At 39.3% G+C, this 18,463-nt stretch overlaps 2 protein-coding genes across 2 annotated transcripts; one reads left to right on the top strand and one right to left on the bottom strand.

Moving 5' to 3' along the window:
- Positions 1–5,212: 5,212 nt before the first annotated feature.
- On the bottom strand, positions 5,213–13,246 carry LOC144564477 (mitogen-activated protein kinase 9-like). The gene is made up of 11 exons (XM_078314073.1): positions 12,776–13,246; positions 10,848–11,256; positions 9,733–9,860; positions 9,578–9,637; positions 9,328–9,477; positions 8,436–8,591; positions 7,520–7,657; positions 7,350–7,423; positions 7,035–7,136; positions 6,084–6,321; positions 5,213–5,550 (listed from the first exon to the last, which is right to left on the bottom strand). The coding sequence occupies exons 1-11, from the start codon at positions 13,004–13,006 to the stop codon at positions 5,482–5,484; spliced, it is 1,755 nt and encodes a 584-aa protein (XP_078170199.1). The 5' UTR covers positions 13,007–13,246; the 3' UTR covers positions 5,213–5,481.
- A 1,959-nt stretch (positions 13,247–15,205) lies between these two features.
- LOC144563916 (uncharacterized) lies at positions 15,206–16,896 on the top strand. Its single transcript, XM_078313379.1, has 3 exons — positions 15,206–16,255; positions 16,326–16,597; positions 16,893–16,896. Exons 1-3 carry the CDS (start codon positions 15,206–15,208, stop codon positions 16,894–16,896), a joined length of 1,326 nt encoding a protein of 441 aa, XP_078169505.1.
- Positions 16,897–18,463: the final 1,567 nt, after the last annotated feature.

The raw sequence follows: 18,463 nt of genomic DNA, 5'->3' as shown, positions 1-18,463 counted from the left end.
TTATTATTTTTTTATTTACTATATACCTTTTTTTTTAAAAACAAAATGCTAGATGGCTCAACTTCTTTGTTTTATCATTTGCTACTTATGTCGGGTCAGATTTGAATATTTGATCTGCCCATGATACCGGTACCATCCAGATCCAGTGGCACTTAAGATCTGCCATGCAAGAAGTACCCAAAAGCTCAAGATTAAAAATCAATTGACACCACAAAAGCAGCTCTGTACCTCTTTTGTTTTTCTCCCCTCCATTCCGATTATATCTCCGGTATCACAAGCTTGATTCGAGAAGCTGAAGAGAAATTCAACGGTTTGGTCTAAATTTGTGGCTTCAGGGCTTCAGGCACCACCGCATATGCACCCATATTATAGTTTTTTCTCAAGTTTTTTAGTGAAATTAAGAGTTTAAAGATTGTTTGTGTTTGATGCTAAATAGTTTAATAGTGTTTTCGCTAGGTTGCTCCTGAAGTACTTGCAGGCTGCGTGCTTGAGTTGTGTCATTATTCTTGCAATTTAATTTAGAATTTAGAATTTATTGTTTACTGCTTATGTTAGGAAACAACATTTAAGAATCTAAGTACATGTGACTCAGCTCCTCATCTGCACACAGTGATAGAAGTGGAAGAAGTATTGGAATTTTAACATCAAAGCAAATCCCATTTGTGATTACGCTATTGTTTTAGAGTATGCAAATCTGGTTGCGTAAATCTAGTTTCTGTTACAGCAATTGCACAACGTTTGTCAGTGATGGATCGTATGTGACAGTAATGAACAAAGCACGGGTTGTGCAAGGATACGGAGCAGAAAAAACACGCACGCGCAAGGCTAGAGTGAAGCCTCAAAGGCCAAGGCCAGAGTACCTGGACTCCATGGCTCCGCTTTCCAGGTCCCAAGCCGAAGTGGCGGTTATGGCTGCAGGAGTAGAGCTTACAGAAGAACTTCAAGCAAGAATTGAGGCCGTGCTAGACAATAGCAATGGCATGCGGGTCCTCAGGGACTCGGATCCTTAATGGGTCGGGTCTAGTCTTACTTAAGTAGTAATTTTAAGTCTTAATGATTAGTCGCTATATGCTTTTGGTTAGGTGCACGGGTCAATCCCGGCTTACATGTTCTCTTTTAGTTTTTCTGAAGTTAGGTAGAAGGAAGTTTCATGGTAGGATGAGAACTTGTAACAGAGGAGATGTATGGTTTTATACCAGTGTTGTACCATCTCTGAAATCCAAATATATATGTGTTGTCTCATATGTATCAAATGAATTATCAAGCAAAAATCAAATTCATTACGTGGAATGTACGTGGATTGAATGAAAGGCCAAAAAGACTAGCAGTGAGACAGACAATATTGATGGAGAAACCAAATGTAATTTGTTTACAAGAAACCAAGATGGCACATATGGATGACGCGTGTATTAGAGAAACCTGTGGAAACCGGTTAGATCAAATAAGAATTCTAAATGCACAAGGAACCAGAGGGGGTATAATTCTTGCATGGTCAGGTCATTTATTTGAAGAAATTCAACATGTCATTTGCACCTTTTCGGTGTCAGTTTTGCTCAAGAACAGGTCAGACAATCACAAATTCTGGATAACCGGTGTGTATGGTCCCTCTACTCCATACCCGAGGCAAGCATTTCTAGAGGAATTACAAAATTTGAAACCGACAGACCACACACCCTGGCTCTTGTGTGGTGATTTCAACATAACCATAAATCCAGAAGATAGAAATACAGCCCCAACGGATTGGAGAACACCATTGCAATTCTCGAGATTGATCTCATCTCTTGGATTATTAAACCTTACATTACATGGAAGGCATTTTACATGGTCAAACGAACGGGGCAACCCGACAATAGCAAGGTTGGATCGGTTTTTAATCTCTACGGAATGGAATCACAAGTATCCAAACTCTCTGCAGAAAGCTCTGCCGAACACGTCATCTGATCATTGCCCAATAATGCTCGTAGCCAAAGCCGGGTTTAGGAAAACAAAATTTTTTCGTTTTGAAAATTTATGGCTTAGGTTTCCAAGGTTAGAAGAAGTAGTAGTACAATCTTGGAGCTCCTAGGCAGTGGCTCAAATGCCAATTCAATTACATAGCAAGCTGCAAAAGCTACAAAAGGAGATAAAACAGTGGGCTGCACAAAAGGTGGGAGTAATAAAAAATCAAGTTGAGGCTTGCCGAGAATTTTTAGGGTGGATTGATAAGGTCAAAGAGCATAGACATGTGTCGGATCTTGAAAAACTCATAACTGCAATAATCAAAAGGAAGTATACCGAGTTGTCAGTTATTGAGGAGGATATGTGGAAACAAAGATCAAAATTAAATTGGGAGTTGCAAGGAGACAAAGGTACTAGGTTCTTTCATGCAAAGGCCTCAGGCAACAAAAATCACAATAGTATATCACAAATTGAATTCCAAGGTGTCATGCACTCGGATTAGAGAGCTAAAAATGAAGCATTTTTTCAACACTATTTAGCGTTGATGGGCACACAATCTAGGCAAATGCCTCAGATTTATTGGGAGAATCTATATGAACATAGATTGGATCTTGCTCATCTCGGAAGGCAAATTGAGATGGAGGAGATAAAAAATGTGATAAGTTGTTGGCCGAATAATAAAAGTCCCGGTCCAGACGGGTTTACCGGGGAATTCTTTAAGAAATTTTCACACATTCTCATGCCGGATATAAAGGCGGTGTTGGACACAGTAATGACACAGCGGGTATCACTGCACCCGTTAAACACCTCCTACACAGCTTTAATTCCCAAGAAAGAAAATGCGAATACCCCGGCTGATTACAGGCCGATTAGCTTGTTACATAGCATCCAAAAAATCTTTTCCAAGATTTTAGCGAATAGGGTTCAAACCAAGATTCCGGATTTAGTGGATTGTGCTCAAACTGGGTTCATCAAAAACAGGAACATCACTGAAGGTTTTATATATGCTCAGCAACTCTTGATGCATGGCACGGCACAGAAAATTCCAATGGCAATATTTAAAGCTGATATTCATAAGGCGTTCGATACACTTGGTTGGCAATTTCTTTTAAAAGTGTTAGAACAACTGGGGTTTCCGCTTAATTTCATTGCTTGGGTGCAGCACTCGGTGTTAACCGGATCGTCACAGGTCATTATAAATGGCTTGCTTGGAAGGAAAATAGAATTGAGACGCGGGGTACGTCAAGGAGACCCGTTGTCGCCGTTTTTGTTTATAATGGCAATGGACTTTCTAACAAGATGGTTCAACAAACTTGTATCATCAGGAGCAATCCGGCTTCCTTTCCCCAACATGAAACCAATTTTATTATATGCAGATGATGCATTATTCATAGTTAAGCCGGAAGAGCAACAATTCCAGATATTAAAGATCGGACTCATTGTCTTCGAGGCAATCTCGGGGTTAGCAGTTAACATGAATAAGTCGGAACTAATTTTGACACAAGAGGATGAGCACCTAGCAAATCAGCTGGCAGGCATCTTAGGGTGCAGATTAGGGACCTTCCCAATCACATATCTAGGGCTGCCGTTATCAAACAAACGGTTGAAGAAAGCAGCATACATCCCATTAATTCAAAAGTTTAATAAGAGATTAGCAGGTTGGGCCGCGAGGCACTTATCCATAGCAGGCAGGTTGGTATTAATGAATGCGGTGCTATCGGCTTTGCCCGTCTATTTCATGTCGTGTTTTTTATTGCCAAATTGGGTGATACATGAGATCGATAAAATACGAAGGAAGTTTTTATGGCATGGAGTGACGCAAGAAACAAGGAAAATGAATTTGGTAAATTGGCCATTGGTTTGCATTCCCAAAAAACTGGGGGGTCTGGGTGTACATGATTTGAGAATATTTAACAGGGCCTTACTAATGAAATTCTATTGGCAATGGACGGTTCCGCAAACTAACTTGTGGAAGCCGCTTTTGATACAAATGGGACTGACAGAAGATCTTGTGCCGGCCACAGATTTATTTTACAAATTGGAAAAAGAAGTGTTACCTTTTTGGATAATTTCGGTGATCAGGAAACCGGGCAATGGCACCACAATAAGTTTTTGGGGACATGATTGGGGATTAGGGGTGTTGAAATGGCGGTTTGAGACTTTATACACTTATGCAGAAAACAAGGCAGTCAACCTGTGTGATGCCATGCAGGACATGAGATTAAACAGGCTAGTGAGGCCCCAGTTATCGGAAACGGCAGAGGAACAACTACAGCTTTTGCTGGTGCAGTTGTATGAGGTGCATTTAGAAGCTAATGACCGAGATGGAGCCTGTTGGAAGTGGGGATCAACTGGAGTCTTCTCAGTTAAAACAGCCTATTTCGCCATGAAGAATGACCCTCGGATTGCAAACAGATACAACGGAATTTGGTCTATCAGAGCCCCGCCGAGATTCAAAGTCTTTGGATGGCTAGCAACACTCAACCGAATTTTGACATTAGATAATTTGGTTAAAAGAGGCTGGCAGTTGCCGAATAGATGTGTGCTTTGTCAAGTGAACTCCGAAACAGTGGAACATATATTCCATGATTGCTCATTCACTCGGGCATTGTATCAAGAGCTGAGACTCAGATTCCACATGAGACAGCCATCGCTTAGGGCCTTATTAAGCACCAAGTACTCGGGTGAGGAGAGATCCCTGTTTCTTATTACACAATTCATAATTTGGAGGGAACAGTGTGCAAGAATATTCAGAAATTCAGAAGCCACAATACAGGATCTAATGGAGCAAATAGCAGTGCAGTACCAGTATTCACAGATAAGAATAAATGCATAATATGGCAGCGCTGCAGGCAAAGGAATGCACACCACGATTATCTTTTAATTTTTCTTTATCTTTTCTTCTTTTGAAACTATTTGTTTTACTTTAATTACTGCACCTTTGTTTTGTTTTTTCTAAGCTCAACATCATGAGCTGCATTGTTTCTTTTCCTTTTTGCTGTTACACATCCATGTAACAACCTTATATCAATGAAATGGGAGCTTGACTCCTATTTTTTTCTCAAAAAAAAAAGACACTTTAACTTATTTTTAAAAGGCAGTTGGCACATAGTAACCATAGTAAGAGATTTGAACTTGTCCGTCCCAAGACACATTCTAACTAAACACAATCAAAGGATAACAAAACCAATATCTTGCAAAACACAATTTACACCATTTAAATAAGCCCAACGACCTACTTACCGAGCATCAATAAGTTCCACAACCAAACTTAGAATTATTATCTTTTTGATATTTAATTTAAAAAGACTAGTATTTTCTTTTCTTTAACAGTACAGAAGCCTCTACATTAAAATGTCCTCTGGTGATACAAAGGCTGAAACCTTAATAAATGGGACCGGCAGTGATAGCTTGCTGCCCCCCTCCAAATTACAGACGTTGCAACAACAGCATATCACATGAGATTTTTACTCGTATTACAACCCTGAACATTGTTCTTTATATAACTTAAGGTATGGTTTATCTTTACCGTCTAGTGTTACTTCACATTGCTACAATCTTCTGGGATAAGCCCTCCATTACCTCATCTGGTTGCTCCAAAATGGAATCCTCCTGCCATTTGAATTTTCAAAATATTAAAGGTTAATAATTCTTTAATTTTCTTATGCCTGCAAAATCTCAATAGATTGCTCAGCTTTGTTCCTTTATTCTAATTAAAAACTATCACATGTGAACTTTTTTCATCCACACCTTTATAAATTCTCATATATGTGCCACCCCCCCACATCCCAATCTCACATGAAATAAAGGAAATATAAAATGTTGACAATAACCCAAAGGGATAATGAACTTAGTCATCCGTCTATCTTTGCAGATGTAGACAACCCCATCACCTATGCATTGCTATATTTCTCAAAATACACAAATTTAGCACTCAACAAGAATATAACAATCTACGGGTTGTTGATTTCCTCGTAAGTACTTTGAAAGGAAACTCTGTCCTTCAGATTTTTTTTAAATGTAGACAGATGCTGGGGAAACTTCTTTTCAATATTATAGAAGCACATTAGACAATATTTCTAGTTGCAAGCAAAAAGGAAAGTAAGAATGTGCAAAAAGATAACGAACATGATTCAGTAAATTACCTCTGGATCATTCTTGCCATTGACCACAACACACTTAGAGGCACTGATGCTTGCACTCTTCAAATATCGTGGTGAGTTGGAGTTGGTAATACTTTGGGATGAAGAACTGACATTATCCCTCTCAATGTGTTGTGTCTTGGGGGGACTGATGGTAGTACGAGCCACAGAGTCTGCACTTCTCTTTTCTATCTCTTTGTTTTGGTCTGGGGCTTCATCCTTTGAAGCACAAACCCTTTCCCTGTCTCAAAAGAAAATAAAAAAGAATGAGAAGATATTGTTCACAAATCACAGTTGTCAGAAGGTGCACACCTCTGAGCAACGATAATAGTATCGGGCTCGTTTGGCAGCATGTGAAATAGTGAAAGAATTAGAGAAAAAGTGGAACTTGGAATATGCTTCTGTTTTTTGTTATTCCAGACGGGTTTTGTTGATGGTGGAAGAGTATAGGAAATGAGCCAATTCCATCTCTTGGAAAAGGTCAATTCCTCTATTCCATTATTCCCAGGGAACAGAGAATAGAGGAAGGACCTATCTGTAAAAAGTAGGGGTTTGAAATTCCACTTTTCCCATTTCCACTATTCCACTCAATTCTTTTCTTGTTAGGCTGGAATAGAGAATCTATTCCAATAAATTCCCCTATTCTTTCCCTACCGAACAGGACCATCAGGAAGGTTTAGCACCAAATTGATAATCCTTTGGACTCGATTAATTTAATTTTATTTCCCCCCTTTTCTCCTATGGTTTCTGAGCCAGAACACATAATGGAGAAGTATATATTATTATGCCGCTATATTGCTTCTTCTCTCTCACCTACAACCCTAATTCACAGAATCGAACTCACAAATGAAATTAGAGGCTTTCTTTCTAAAAGTTGTAGAAGGTTGTGCAGGGTAAAAAGGAAAAATCAAGAAATAAAATGGAGTTTATAATTTATGCAATTTGCAGTCTTGCCTTGGCAAAGATGCATGTTGTCTTTGGAGAGGAGAGCTTCTTTCTCCCTTGCCATAGTGCTCTTCAAGATGCGCAAATTGCCTCTTGAATCGATCAACACCACTAAGAAAAAGAAATTAGATGAAAAAACATTAAGAGCTAACACTATAATGAAGTTGTTTGACCTCTTTGTATATATGCATGGCTAATAATGAGAGGTATCAGCCCATTATTTATTGTATCAGGGTTTCAGGGTTTAGGATTATAATTTTTATGCCTTCAGTTACAAAGTTCCTCTCCAGTCAAGTCTGGTGCAGTAATCTCAAAGTATAGTACCTGGGATACATAAAGCTAGTCTGTTCTCCCCCTTGGAGATACTCCTGTAGCATCTGGGGATGGTACTCCAAAATCTGTTTGCTTTACATAAATACTCAATAAATTAACACGCTAAAAATGGAAGGGAAAATGCAGTTGAAATTGAGTAGAATTCAATTGTGGGGTCTTACCTCCCGGTAAATCAACTCTCTGACGTCATCTTTGGTCAGCTTCCTTCTCTCAAAATCAAATTCGAGTTTTGAGATAGGTGTTGTTGATGGTTCTCTCTCCAAATTGGATAGAGCTTTGAAGTATGGATCGGCCAGTGCCTGATTGAAGGAAGAAAATAAGAGAAAAGTTTGCAGAAGGGCAAATATAATAAAAAATAACCAAACCAAGAAGAAAGCAGACAAATGAAAACCAGTGATTCCGACTGGTTACCTCATGGTACCTTGCTGGTACTAACCTGACTACGACAATAATAACAAGAAAAAAACAAATGGAGTGTTATTTACTATAAGAAATTTGCAAAACAGCCCTGCCTTATCATGAAATATGAAATAGCAGCAAAACTCCTCATTTTTATCAATTCCAGAATAGTCCCTATTGTCAAAATACCAAATAAATCACACTCTTTACTGGTCTTTAATATTCAACAATTGTCATACAGTTGATCTTATCTAAAGTTAATGAAAAGATAAGATATTTTCAGTCAGAGTCTGATAATTTAGGAACTACTTTGCAAAGTATTCCTGATTTCAGAATGCGACTCTTCAGCAGTAAGCATTTTTTTATTTGATCTTCGGCATCATATTACTCCTAAAATAAAATAAAAGTAAAACTATTCTCAAATAAAGAAACAGGAGGGGCTTTGCATCAACTCTGTGATGATTATGCCCCCTGATTCTAGGATCTCCTGCTATTCATGACCACTTACTCACTGAATCAGATTTTGCAGAACTGAAATTAATTTATTGCCCTTAATGTTCATAGACATTTATTTAAGCAGGGAAACATTTTAACTAGTGACGAGAGAAGAGACGTTTATTTATTTCATTGTATTTAAGTGCTCATTCGCAAAACTAATCTTGCTTTTTCAGAAAGTACCTCTTCAGCAGAAGGCCGGTCTTTGGGATCAAAAGCTAGAAGGCGCTCAAGCAAGCGGAGAGCCATTGGATCGGCTTTCTTAAACTTCTCTAAGAATGACACCGGTGTTTTCTTCCTCATGTTGCTTAGATATCTTCTCGCCTTCTCATTTCGTATCTGCACATATTTAAGAAATATAGATACATACTACCATCAAAAGTTGGAACGGATATAGCTGTAGCTGTCATAACGGATGACCAGTGCTGACTGGCACCTTTTGCCAGTCTGCTAGTGCCTGAATAGTATTATTTCGCTAGAATAACAAACCACCAGTAATATAACATAAGAATTGGGTTATATTAATACTGGCTATCTCCTGTCAGTATTGCAAGGCACAATCCAGTATTGTGTTGGAATTGTTGGTTGGTGCCTTGTAATGCATTAGGTCCATTTGGAGGCCTGCCTAAAAACTAATCAAACAAAGGGAACTTTTCATTTCAGCCTATGCAGAACCTGAAAATATACATATTTTCCAGCAAACATAGGAACCATCACTGACACTTTCTCCAATTTCTTATAATAAAACCGGAGTACCCTAAGATCTTCTTTTACTTGTGCAGTGAAAAAGCAAAGAAGCAGCAGTCTTTAAATTCTTTTTAAGAAATAAGGAACCGAGGGTCATAGCAGATATCCTTTTGCTTTCTAAGGTTACATGTGATATTTCCAGTGTTCTAGTGATTTTGCACATTATATTTTCCATCTTTCTAGGGCTATGCACATAAATTATTGTTTTGTAACATCTTGCAATTGCAATTTTCCGGCAAATAATGAATCGACCCAACAAGAAAAAGAAAACAATACAACTCAAGTATCATGCAGTCAACACAAAAACAACAAAAAGTGAACAACAAACCCGTGCTAATGTTTCTTGTGAGGGAGTCCCGAGAAGATCGGTTATAATATCTAACTGATGAACCACATTTTTCCCAGGAAATAACGGCCGCCCAGTTAAAAGCTCTGCAAATATACATCCAATGCTCCACATATCAATTGCTGGTGTATACTGTAAAATTGAAGGAGCCAAATGCAAGCATTAATATGAGAATCTGCTTATATATCTGTCACGTGTCATATAAATCCTATGACTTTTATAAAATTCTTGCCTTGGAGAAGAATGAGCCACATAGTTCAGGTGCGCGGTACCACCTTGTTGCCACATAATCCTTTAGAGATGAAAACAGAGATACAACTTTTACAAAAAAAATTAAGCAAACAAAAATAAAGAAAATAATATGATTTGAAGGAAAGAAGTGCATACAGTCCAAAATATAGCAGATGGAGCATCATTGAAAGAGGCACGGGCAAGCCCAAAATCACAAATCTTCAGCTTGCAATCAGCATTGGCCAGTATATTTTTTGGCTTCAGATCTCGATGGAATACATTAGCTGAATACGAAGAAAAAAGGAACATTTAATTTATTTAACAAATAGGATCTATAAGTATCTTTGGCTGTTTTTAATTTGCATTAAAATTGATCTTTCAGTATCCGTGTCTTCTCTTAGAAACACCATTTTCACAAGTTTGTGGTGCTTCGTTGGGTGCTATTGCATCATTGGAAACTGAGGTAATTGATCCTCAATGAGTAATTCCCACTAGAAAAAAGGAAAAAAAGAATGCTACTTTCTTTCCTGGTGATTGTTTAGCAATAATATTTTCTTAATTATCCTTTCTTAACTTTTCTAATGAGGATATATAATTTTATTTATCCCTTCTTAGCTTCTCTAATGCTAACTGCACTAGTACGGGATAACCAATGCTTTACTGACTTCTTGAGCAATAATTTTCAAAAAAGAAAACATATAACCCTTTTTGCTGTGAAGGAATACATTTTCTGTTCCCTCCCTCCCTCCTTAATTTTGCTTGTCTAAAAGTATCATTTTCTTTTATAACTTTGGTCTTGTTGCCAACTGCAATACCAATGAAACTGGAGGCAAATGGATGACTATGTATAAGTATCATTTTCTTTTCTTCTTATTCAGCTAATGTAGAATGTACAACCCCAAAAACATGTAATCTCCAAATAACCCGAAAAATATGATCAAAATCCTATACCACCCCATTGCTCATTACTTCATAAAATGTCCAAAATATCTCAGTTTTGCTATTCCAGACTTGAATGAAAAGGAAAAGAGAGGCAATTTGAGCATTGTAAAAATCAAAAGAAGGGTATTTGTGACCTTTCCGTGTTTTAAGGAGCATATGACATGTTTCTCATGTTGCAGGGGTAAAATGGGCTTTAATATTTTCTAAGCACGTACAAGACAGTTCTGAACAATTAAATCCCAACCAAGAAAATGATCATAACCTGTATGGATACCGATAAGCACTGACCATTATATAGTGTTCAGTAAAACCAAAATTGAAAAGCTAACCTGTATGGATATATTTAAGGGCCCGTAGCAATTGATAGAGAAAAAACTGCAAATGCTGGGGAGTGAGATCGTCATTTGCCTTGATGACCTGGTGCAAATCTGACTCCATTAGCTCGAAAACAACAAAAATGTCCCTGAATTCTCTACGTGAGGGCGGAAGCATGATATGCTTAATCTCTACAATGTCAGGGTGGTGCAAAAGGCGCAGCAGCTTAATTTCACGAAGTATTCGAGTGGCATCAGAAACATGCTCAAAGACATCATTGATCTTCTTTATGGCTACTTGCTGTCCTGTGCGGGTGTCAATTGCGGCTGCAACAACTCCATAACTACCCTTTCCAATCACCTCCTGGATCTCATAACGGCTTGCTTCGCCGTATTCAGTGAAGAACCCCATGTCAAGAGTATTCTAGAAGCAATATGGAAAAGCTGTAAGACCAGTAAATACTGGAGGCAAATGGATGACTATGTATAAACACTAAAAGAATCTGTAAAGAATACCACTTCTGGAATGTTGCCAGTATTGTATTGTGTAGTCTGACCAAGTACATTACTATTTGTTGCAATTGGAAAAAAAAATGATGGAATCAGAAAATATATATATATATATTTGCTCTAACTGCTCGATGTGTTCTCTTAGGAGAATGAAGAAGATAATATATCATGTAGTATAACTAATAACATCTCCAGTATTACATTTTATGTAGCAATATTGAAATAAGGAGTGTGTCAGAAATCAGAATAGAAGCAGATACTAGATTTTAAAGTTAAAAAAGAAAACAATCATAAGTAAATTGAAAACACACTACAAAGAAAAAGAAGAGAATAATTAGCATTAACACGGTCGGCAGTACAACAAAGTGGTTCAACATTACTCTTTATGGTAAATTTGAACTATGAACTCAGATAGAAGACATATTCTAACGCAATAAACTAACAAAATGAACTTCACAGCCAGCAGAGAGATAAACCTAAAACACCTCAAACCCCCTGCTCTTCACAATCCCCCTCCCCCCTCGTGCATCTAAGGCAGGGCCGAAAAAAAAGCACCTGAGGTTCAGAATAGAAAAATTGACGAAAACCCCCTCTGGATTAATAGATAGACCAAAGATCAAGAACTTGACGAAAACCTCAAGTTTCAGAATAGTAAAAATTGAGATGCGAAATCACATGGAGAGCTTCAGAAAAGAGAAGCCAAAGTATGAAGTTGAGTAGAAAATCAAAATTTTGGATAAGGTACAATAGGGGCCTCACTTTCGTCCAATGGAAATTTGCAGCCCAAGTATCAGCAGAAGAAGAATAGGAGCATGATAGATGAAAAATGGAGAAATATAAGGAAAGCTTGAATTGGCTTCCATAACAGCTAAATAGGAGACTGCTAACACATGGATGTGACCAACTAACAAGACCAAAAGGAGTGTGGAAATATTGATATCTTTAAAAAAATGCACTGATAACTTAAAATATACAACAACCTAGTTCTTTAGAGCTAAAGATACAGAAAAATGGACAAAGTCAACATAGACCAGCTCAACATAAGAATCATTAGCTTGAACTAATCAACTAACATGTTCTGAACTTTGATTTGGTAAACTAAGATTCCTTACCTGGAATGACAAGCTGATACCAGAAATGCTCAAATTGCATTTCTCAAATTAACAATGACTTAAAAACCCAGGCAATTTACATTGCCTAAAAGGGCATTGGGGGATGTTCTCGTTCCTTGTATCATGACTTCTCTTTCTGTTTGAAAATAAGTATTATCTGAATACCAGCTTGGATTAATAAATAACATAACAAACATTACTCGTTTTAAGATGACTAGGTCAGCAAAGGGTCGATCAATCCTCAAATTTTTATTTTTCCAAATTTAGCTCCTAAATCTTAAATGAAGAAAACAGTAATCAACTGCTTCTAAAACAAGACACCTTTTTATGCGAATCTAATGGCGTCGTCTTTCTCTGAGGAACTCGAATTTTCTTCAGACAAGTAAGATCCAAGTCTTCGATCACTTCTAGCTCCGCCTCCTCCTGTTCAAATTCGTCGGTACCTGATGCAACAGAGGAGCTGATGTAAGACGAGTTGGAGCTCTGCGGATAGTTAGATCGCCACTTGAACCAGCGCCGCACCCCACCGACTAGGTTGTTGCTTCCCCCCATACACGGATTACGTAATGCTCAGAGCAGATTTATCTCGTCGCGATCAGTGCCGATCCCGATCGCAGCATTGGCAGCAGAGAATAGCTTCTTACTTCTTTGGAGTGTGTGAAGGATAGATGGATAATAACTGGATTAGTTGGAAAAATGGAAGGAGAGCTGTTTTGTTTGATAGTTTTATTTTTCTCTCCTCTCTTTTATTCACTCTCAATTTCTCGATTGATTGAATTTTCTTTTGGGGTGATTGATCAAAGGTTTTCTTTGTTTGCGTGTTAGTTATTATTATGGTTATACTAGACTATAGCGATCGGCGCCTTTTCTTATTCTTTATTTAGAGATGGATTTGACAAAGCATGGGCATTAGTATGAAGACTATGAGTGGATTTTGACACTAAAAAATGGAAAAGTATTAGAGGAGATCTTATGAAAGGGCTGTTAAATATCTCCAGTGTGTCTTTTCTACCAAAAACCTTGGCATATTGCAATTTGTAATATCCATCGTCCGTGATTTTTATTGATAGGAAGATAAATATTAAAAATATTAAAAATAAGAAAGGTTGACGGAAATTTTCAAAAACGGGAAGACAGTATATTGGCATGGCGTTCCTGTGAGACGCCATGCCAAACTTTGGTTCCACAGTAAAAAAAAACAAAAAACAAATTCCATAACTAGGACGCCCGAAATTTTTAAATATGCCATTATACAAAAATAAATAAACCAAAACGCCATTCGTGGCTGGAATTACTATAAATCGCATGGCCGCTCTGGTGGGAAGCGGGCAGCCTGAATTGGGCCGCTTTGGAGCGAAGCGGTTATTTTATTGGGCCGCTTTCGGGGGTAGCGGGCACCAGGCCTGCACGCGGGCCAGCGGCCATGAACGCCAGTTTATTTATAGATAGCAAAGAAGCAGAGAGTTGAGAGAAATTCATTTCACGGACACAAACCATTCTTTTCAGCTGTAAGTATTTTATTTTTTTTTCTTTTTAAAAAAAAATTTAGTATTTATAATTAATTTAATTAATTTTTAATTTTAGGTTTTCTTATACTCATACCAAATGGCTGTTATGGTATCTATTTACACTGGTGGTGAGATTTTAACAGGCCCTAATGGGGTTTATTACAGTATCGGGCCTGTTTCTGTGATACCTGTAATATCAGGTACTGATTTGTTGGTTCTGAAATCGATTATTTCTCAGAACCTCGGATTGAATCAGGATCGATATGACCTTGATATTCAGGCCAAAATTAGCATGCCCACTGGTTCAGGCCAAACTTGGTTCCAACTTTTTCCTGTTCAGAATGATGGAGTCTGGCAGGTACTGTACAACCAGACAATTAGTTTTTCTGGGGGTGGATACAAGATAATTGAACTCTTTGTGGAGATTAACCGATTCCAGCGTCCTAACCCCCTTGCAAGGTTAATCCGGGGTGCTATTCGGGCTAATGCCTCAACCTCCTCAAGTCCAGTGTCCCAACCCCCTTTCCAGATTGACATGCCTGAAAGTAGTAATGCCCCAGTTCAGGAGGGCCGACGGTCTACTAGTCGGCCCTCCCGTCGGTCCCGAATCCCTTTGCCGATTGACATGCCTGAGAGTAGTCAAGGCCCAGTTCAGAGGGACCGACCGTCTAATAGTCAGCACTCCCATCGATCCCGAGCCCAGCCTTGTGATCCGGAGGAAACTGAGGAGACGGTGGATCCGGAAATACAAGAGGCAGAGGAAAATTGGGGGGATGTTGATCCTGATTGCATGAGCGATCACAGTGACACAGCAGATACGAGGCCTGTGCTCGGGCAGACAAAAAAATTCAAGGTTGATAAAGGGTTTCGGATAATGGGTCGCGGGGTTGAGCACCCGATTGCAGCTTTCAATGACCTGTCAGGTTTTCAGGAAGCAAATGTGGGGTTATTTGGTAGACATGCAGAGTTTGAAAATGAATTGTCAGAGGGACAAACCTATGATTCAAAGGAGGAAATGAAAGCTGCAATTTACAAGTTTCACATTCTTTGTAATAAAGAGATTAAGAATACGCACAGTGACAAACAACGGATTAGGTTCAAGTGCAAGGACCCCAGATGTGGTTGGTACATTAATGCAAGGGTCACTGGTTTTGGTACACAATGGAAAGTATCCAAGTGCCCAACAAAACATGTTTGTCATGCGGATGCCACAAGAATAGATCATGCACAGTTGACCGCTGCTATGGTTGCCGATTGCATCTCGGCGCACATGAGAAATGACGTAGATTTAAGTATCACTTCTGTCATAATAGCTTGTGCACAAACGTACAACGGTCAGGTACCAGCGTACAATAAATTGTGGCGTGGAAGGGAGTTGGCAATTGCCCGCCAATTTGGTAGTTGGGAGGGGTCATATGCGCTTATAGTCCCCTTATTGGAGGCAATTAAGCGAAAAAATCCAGGTACATTGTTTGATATTACCTCATATCCAACTGGTGAGCCTGGACCTTACAGGTACTTTAATAGGGCGGCTTGGGCATTTGGACCATGCATAGAGGCTTTCCAACACCTGAGACCTGTCATCACTGTTGATGCCTGTTTCTTAGCAGGCCGGTACAAAGGTAAAATGTTGATTGCAACCGGGTACGATGCAGAAAATCAGCTCCTCCCGTTGGCTTTTTCATTGGTAGATACAGAGAATTTTGAAGATTGTGCATGGTTCATGCAATGGTTGAGGCGCAATGTAATTCGCTCCAGGTTTGTGTGTGTCATCACTGATAGGGGTAAGGGCATAAAAAAGGTGTTTCGACAGGATGATCTGGGATGGAATGAGGAAGATGAGGATGAGTGCGTTCACCGTCTTTGTGCTACTCACATAACAGAAAATATGAAAAAGAATCATTGCAATGAAGAAGCAATCAAGTACTTCAGGATATGTGTGGCGAAGAGAAAGATGAGGAGATATGAGCAAGGAATGCAAACAATGGGAGATGTATGTGATCGGGCTCTGAATTGGTTGGATGGTGTGGGTAAGTATCTAGATCAAGATGAGAACGAATGTCCTAAACCATGGAAGATATTCCAGGCGTTGGATGGGGGTTTCCGTTGGGGAATTATGACGACGAACGGGTTCGAGTCGCTCAATAATTTTTTTAGATCTTCTCGTAGGTTGCCGGTAGCAGCAATAATTGAGGACACGTTTTACAAATGTCAGCAATGGTTTGCTCAAAGGAGGGCAAAAGTGCAATTTGAAGCAAGCCAGGGTCAACAGTTCTCATGCCGTGTGCACGAGGTATGTTATTTTCATTAAATTATTTTATTTTTGTAATTTTTATTAATTTCAAGCAATGTATTTTTTGTAGTTGATTAACAAACGGTGCGGGAGGTCACAATCTATGACGACGCTCGGTGGATTTGGCAACTGGAACGAGTTTGAGATAACATCCACACAAGAGAAAGTTAATGCATACATGAAAGACGCTTCTGGCCGGTTTACCAAAGCGAATTATAAATACACGGTGGTAATCATGGATGAGAACACGGTTAGATGCACATGCCAGAAGCCGCAATTAAACAGAATACCGTGTTCTCATGTTCTGGCAGTGTGCCGTCTCCGAGGCATTGACCCTGAAAGGTTTGTACATTACTACTACCACATACAAACACTTATCAACACATGGCTGGGTGAATGGCATGTGTATGACAATCAGTCTGATTGGCCGGAAAATGAAGGCCCGATCCTTGTTCCAAATGACAAAAATATTACCTTGGGTCGAAGGAGAGTTAATAGGATTCCGATGTGGCTCGATTTACTTCATAATAGAAGGAGAGGACATCAGACTCGCCGAGATACACAAGAACAACAAAATAGAGCTGCTCGAGATGCACGAGGTAGTTAACTCATACATTTTTGTTATTCAATTTTCAAGTTGAGAAAGAGGAGTAACAATACATTTTTGTTATTAAATTTTCAGGTTGAGAAAGAGGCAAGCAATGTATTTTTATCCGACGGTCAAGTTTAGATTTGTATTAACATGCAGACACCTATTTAGGCAAGCATTACTCGTTTTTTGTATTAACATGCAGACACCTATTTAGGCGCACTATTATTGTTTGTTTTGATTTATTTGTGATTTATTTGTTATTTTATTGTTTGTTTTACAAATCGTTACGTTCGGATTTACTGTGACGAAAAATAATGAAAGATAAAAGCAAAATAGTACAATAAATAACAACATAAAAGAAAGATAAGCATCCTGATATAACAAATCATAGTATATGACAACGCTAGAGTAAAAAAAAAATACAAAAACAAACAACAACCTAAAAGTCAGAAGGAGTGAATGGGCGCCTCGCCTTCCTAGTCCTCAAACCCTTAATCCGCACTGCGAGTGGCGTGTGGTCGAGAGAATCATCTGACTCAACGGCCTCGACCTCCTCAATCTCAGCTGAGTGCTGGACTGCAGGACCAAATGCTACTGTGTGTCCAGACTCCTGAGTCGGAAACATACCGTAGGCAGCTCTCACGATAGGATCATCCATGGAGATGTCAGGAATGGGAGGATACTGTGTGGAGGTGCCAGCAAAGTCTGGAATGGGAGGATACTGCGTAGGCTGTGAGCTGCCAGGAAAGGGTGGAAAGGGGTGCGGCATAGTGAACCCTGGTAGATATGCAGGAGGAATCGACTGGGTCGGATCATAACCCGGAGAATACAAACCATCAGGGTTTGGGTCGATATTGAAGCCGAGTCCCTCCTCCTCCTACAAATTTACAAACAAGTTATGCATCATTTTTTTTAAAAAAATGCACAAGTTGTATATATTAAAAAAATAACTTACCTGCGTAGAGAAAAACTGAGTAGGGATCTGCTCCTGAGTAGGGATCTGCTCCTGAGCCTGCTCTGCAGCGCGTCTCCTAAGCGTCTCTTGCCCTCTGTCGAACGCCTGACCGACAGTCTGAGCGTCCTGGACTGAAGCCCACAATGCCTCGTCACCACCGTATCAGACGTATATATCAGGCTCATCCGATATGTCATCAATCTGATCACATCCAGGCAAACCTGCACATCGCAAGAGAGAGTCTAGGCGCGTCTTGTACCCACATTGGCAGACCGCAGGTACATTGTGCTTTAGAATGGCTTTTCCGAGTCTCTTCCAGCCTCGCACTGTGGCCATTGTCGCCGCTATGACACAGCTCTTCACAAGATATAAGGCCTGCAAAATTATAAGTACAATATATAAATGTTGTACAGATGTAAATCTTACAAGTTTTTAAAACTAAACATACCGTAGATGCAAACGGTGCGCCGGCTGGAATGATACCATGAACTCGTCCTCGCCGATCCCTCGGCCTCGGTGCACGCTCGTGAGGGTTGTCGGTGATACACCCCTCTAAGTACACTGTGTACGCGCCACACTCCTGATACCAATCTCTATAAGGCCTGTATTTTTTTGAAAAAAAGTCATCAACGCGACGTATCATCCATTAACCAGAGAGACT

The sequence above is a fragment of the Carex rostrata genome, chromosome 13 (genome assembly GCF_964058835.1).
Source record: "Carex rostrata chromosome 13, lpCarRost1.2, whole genome shotgun sequence".
Classification (NCBI taxonomy): Eukaryota; Viridiplantae; Streptophyta; class Magnoliopsida; order Poales; family Cyperaceae; genus Carex; species Carex rostrata.
Note: the sequence above shows the minus strand (reverse complement) of the source record. Positions and strands in the feature narration are given on the sequence as shown.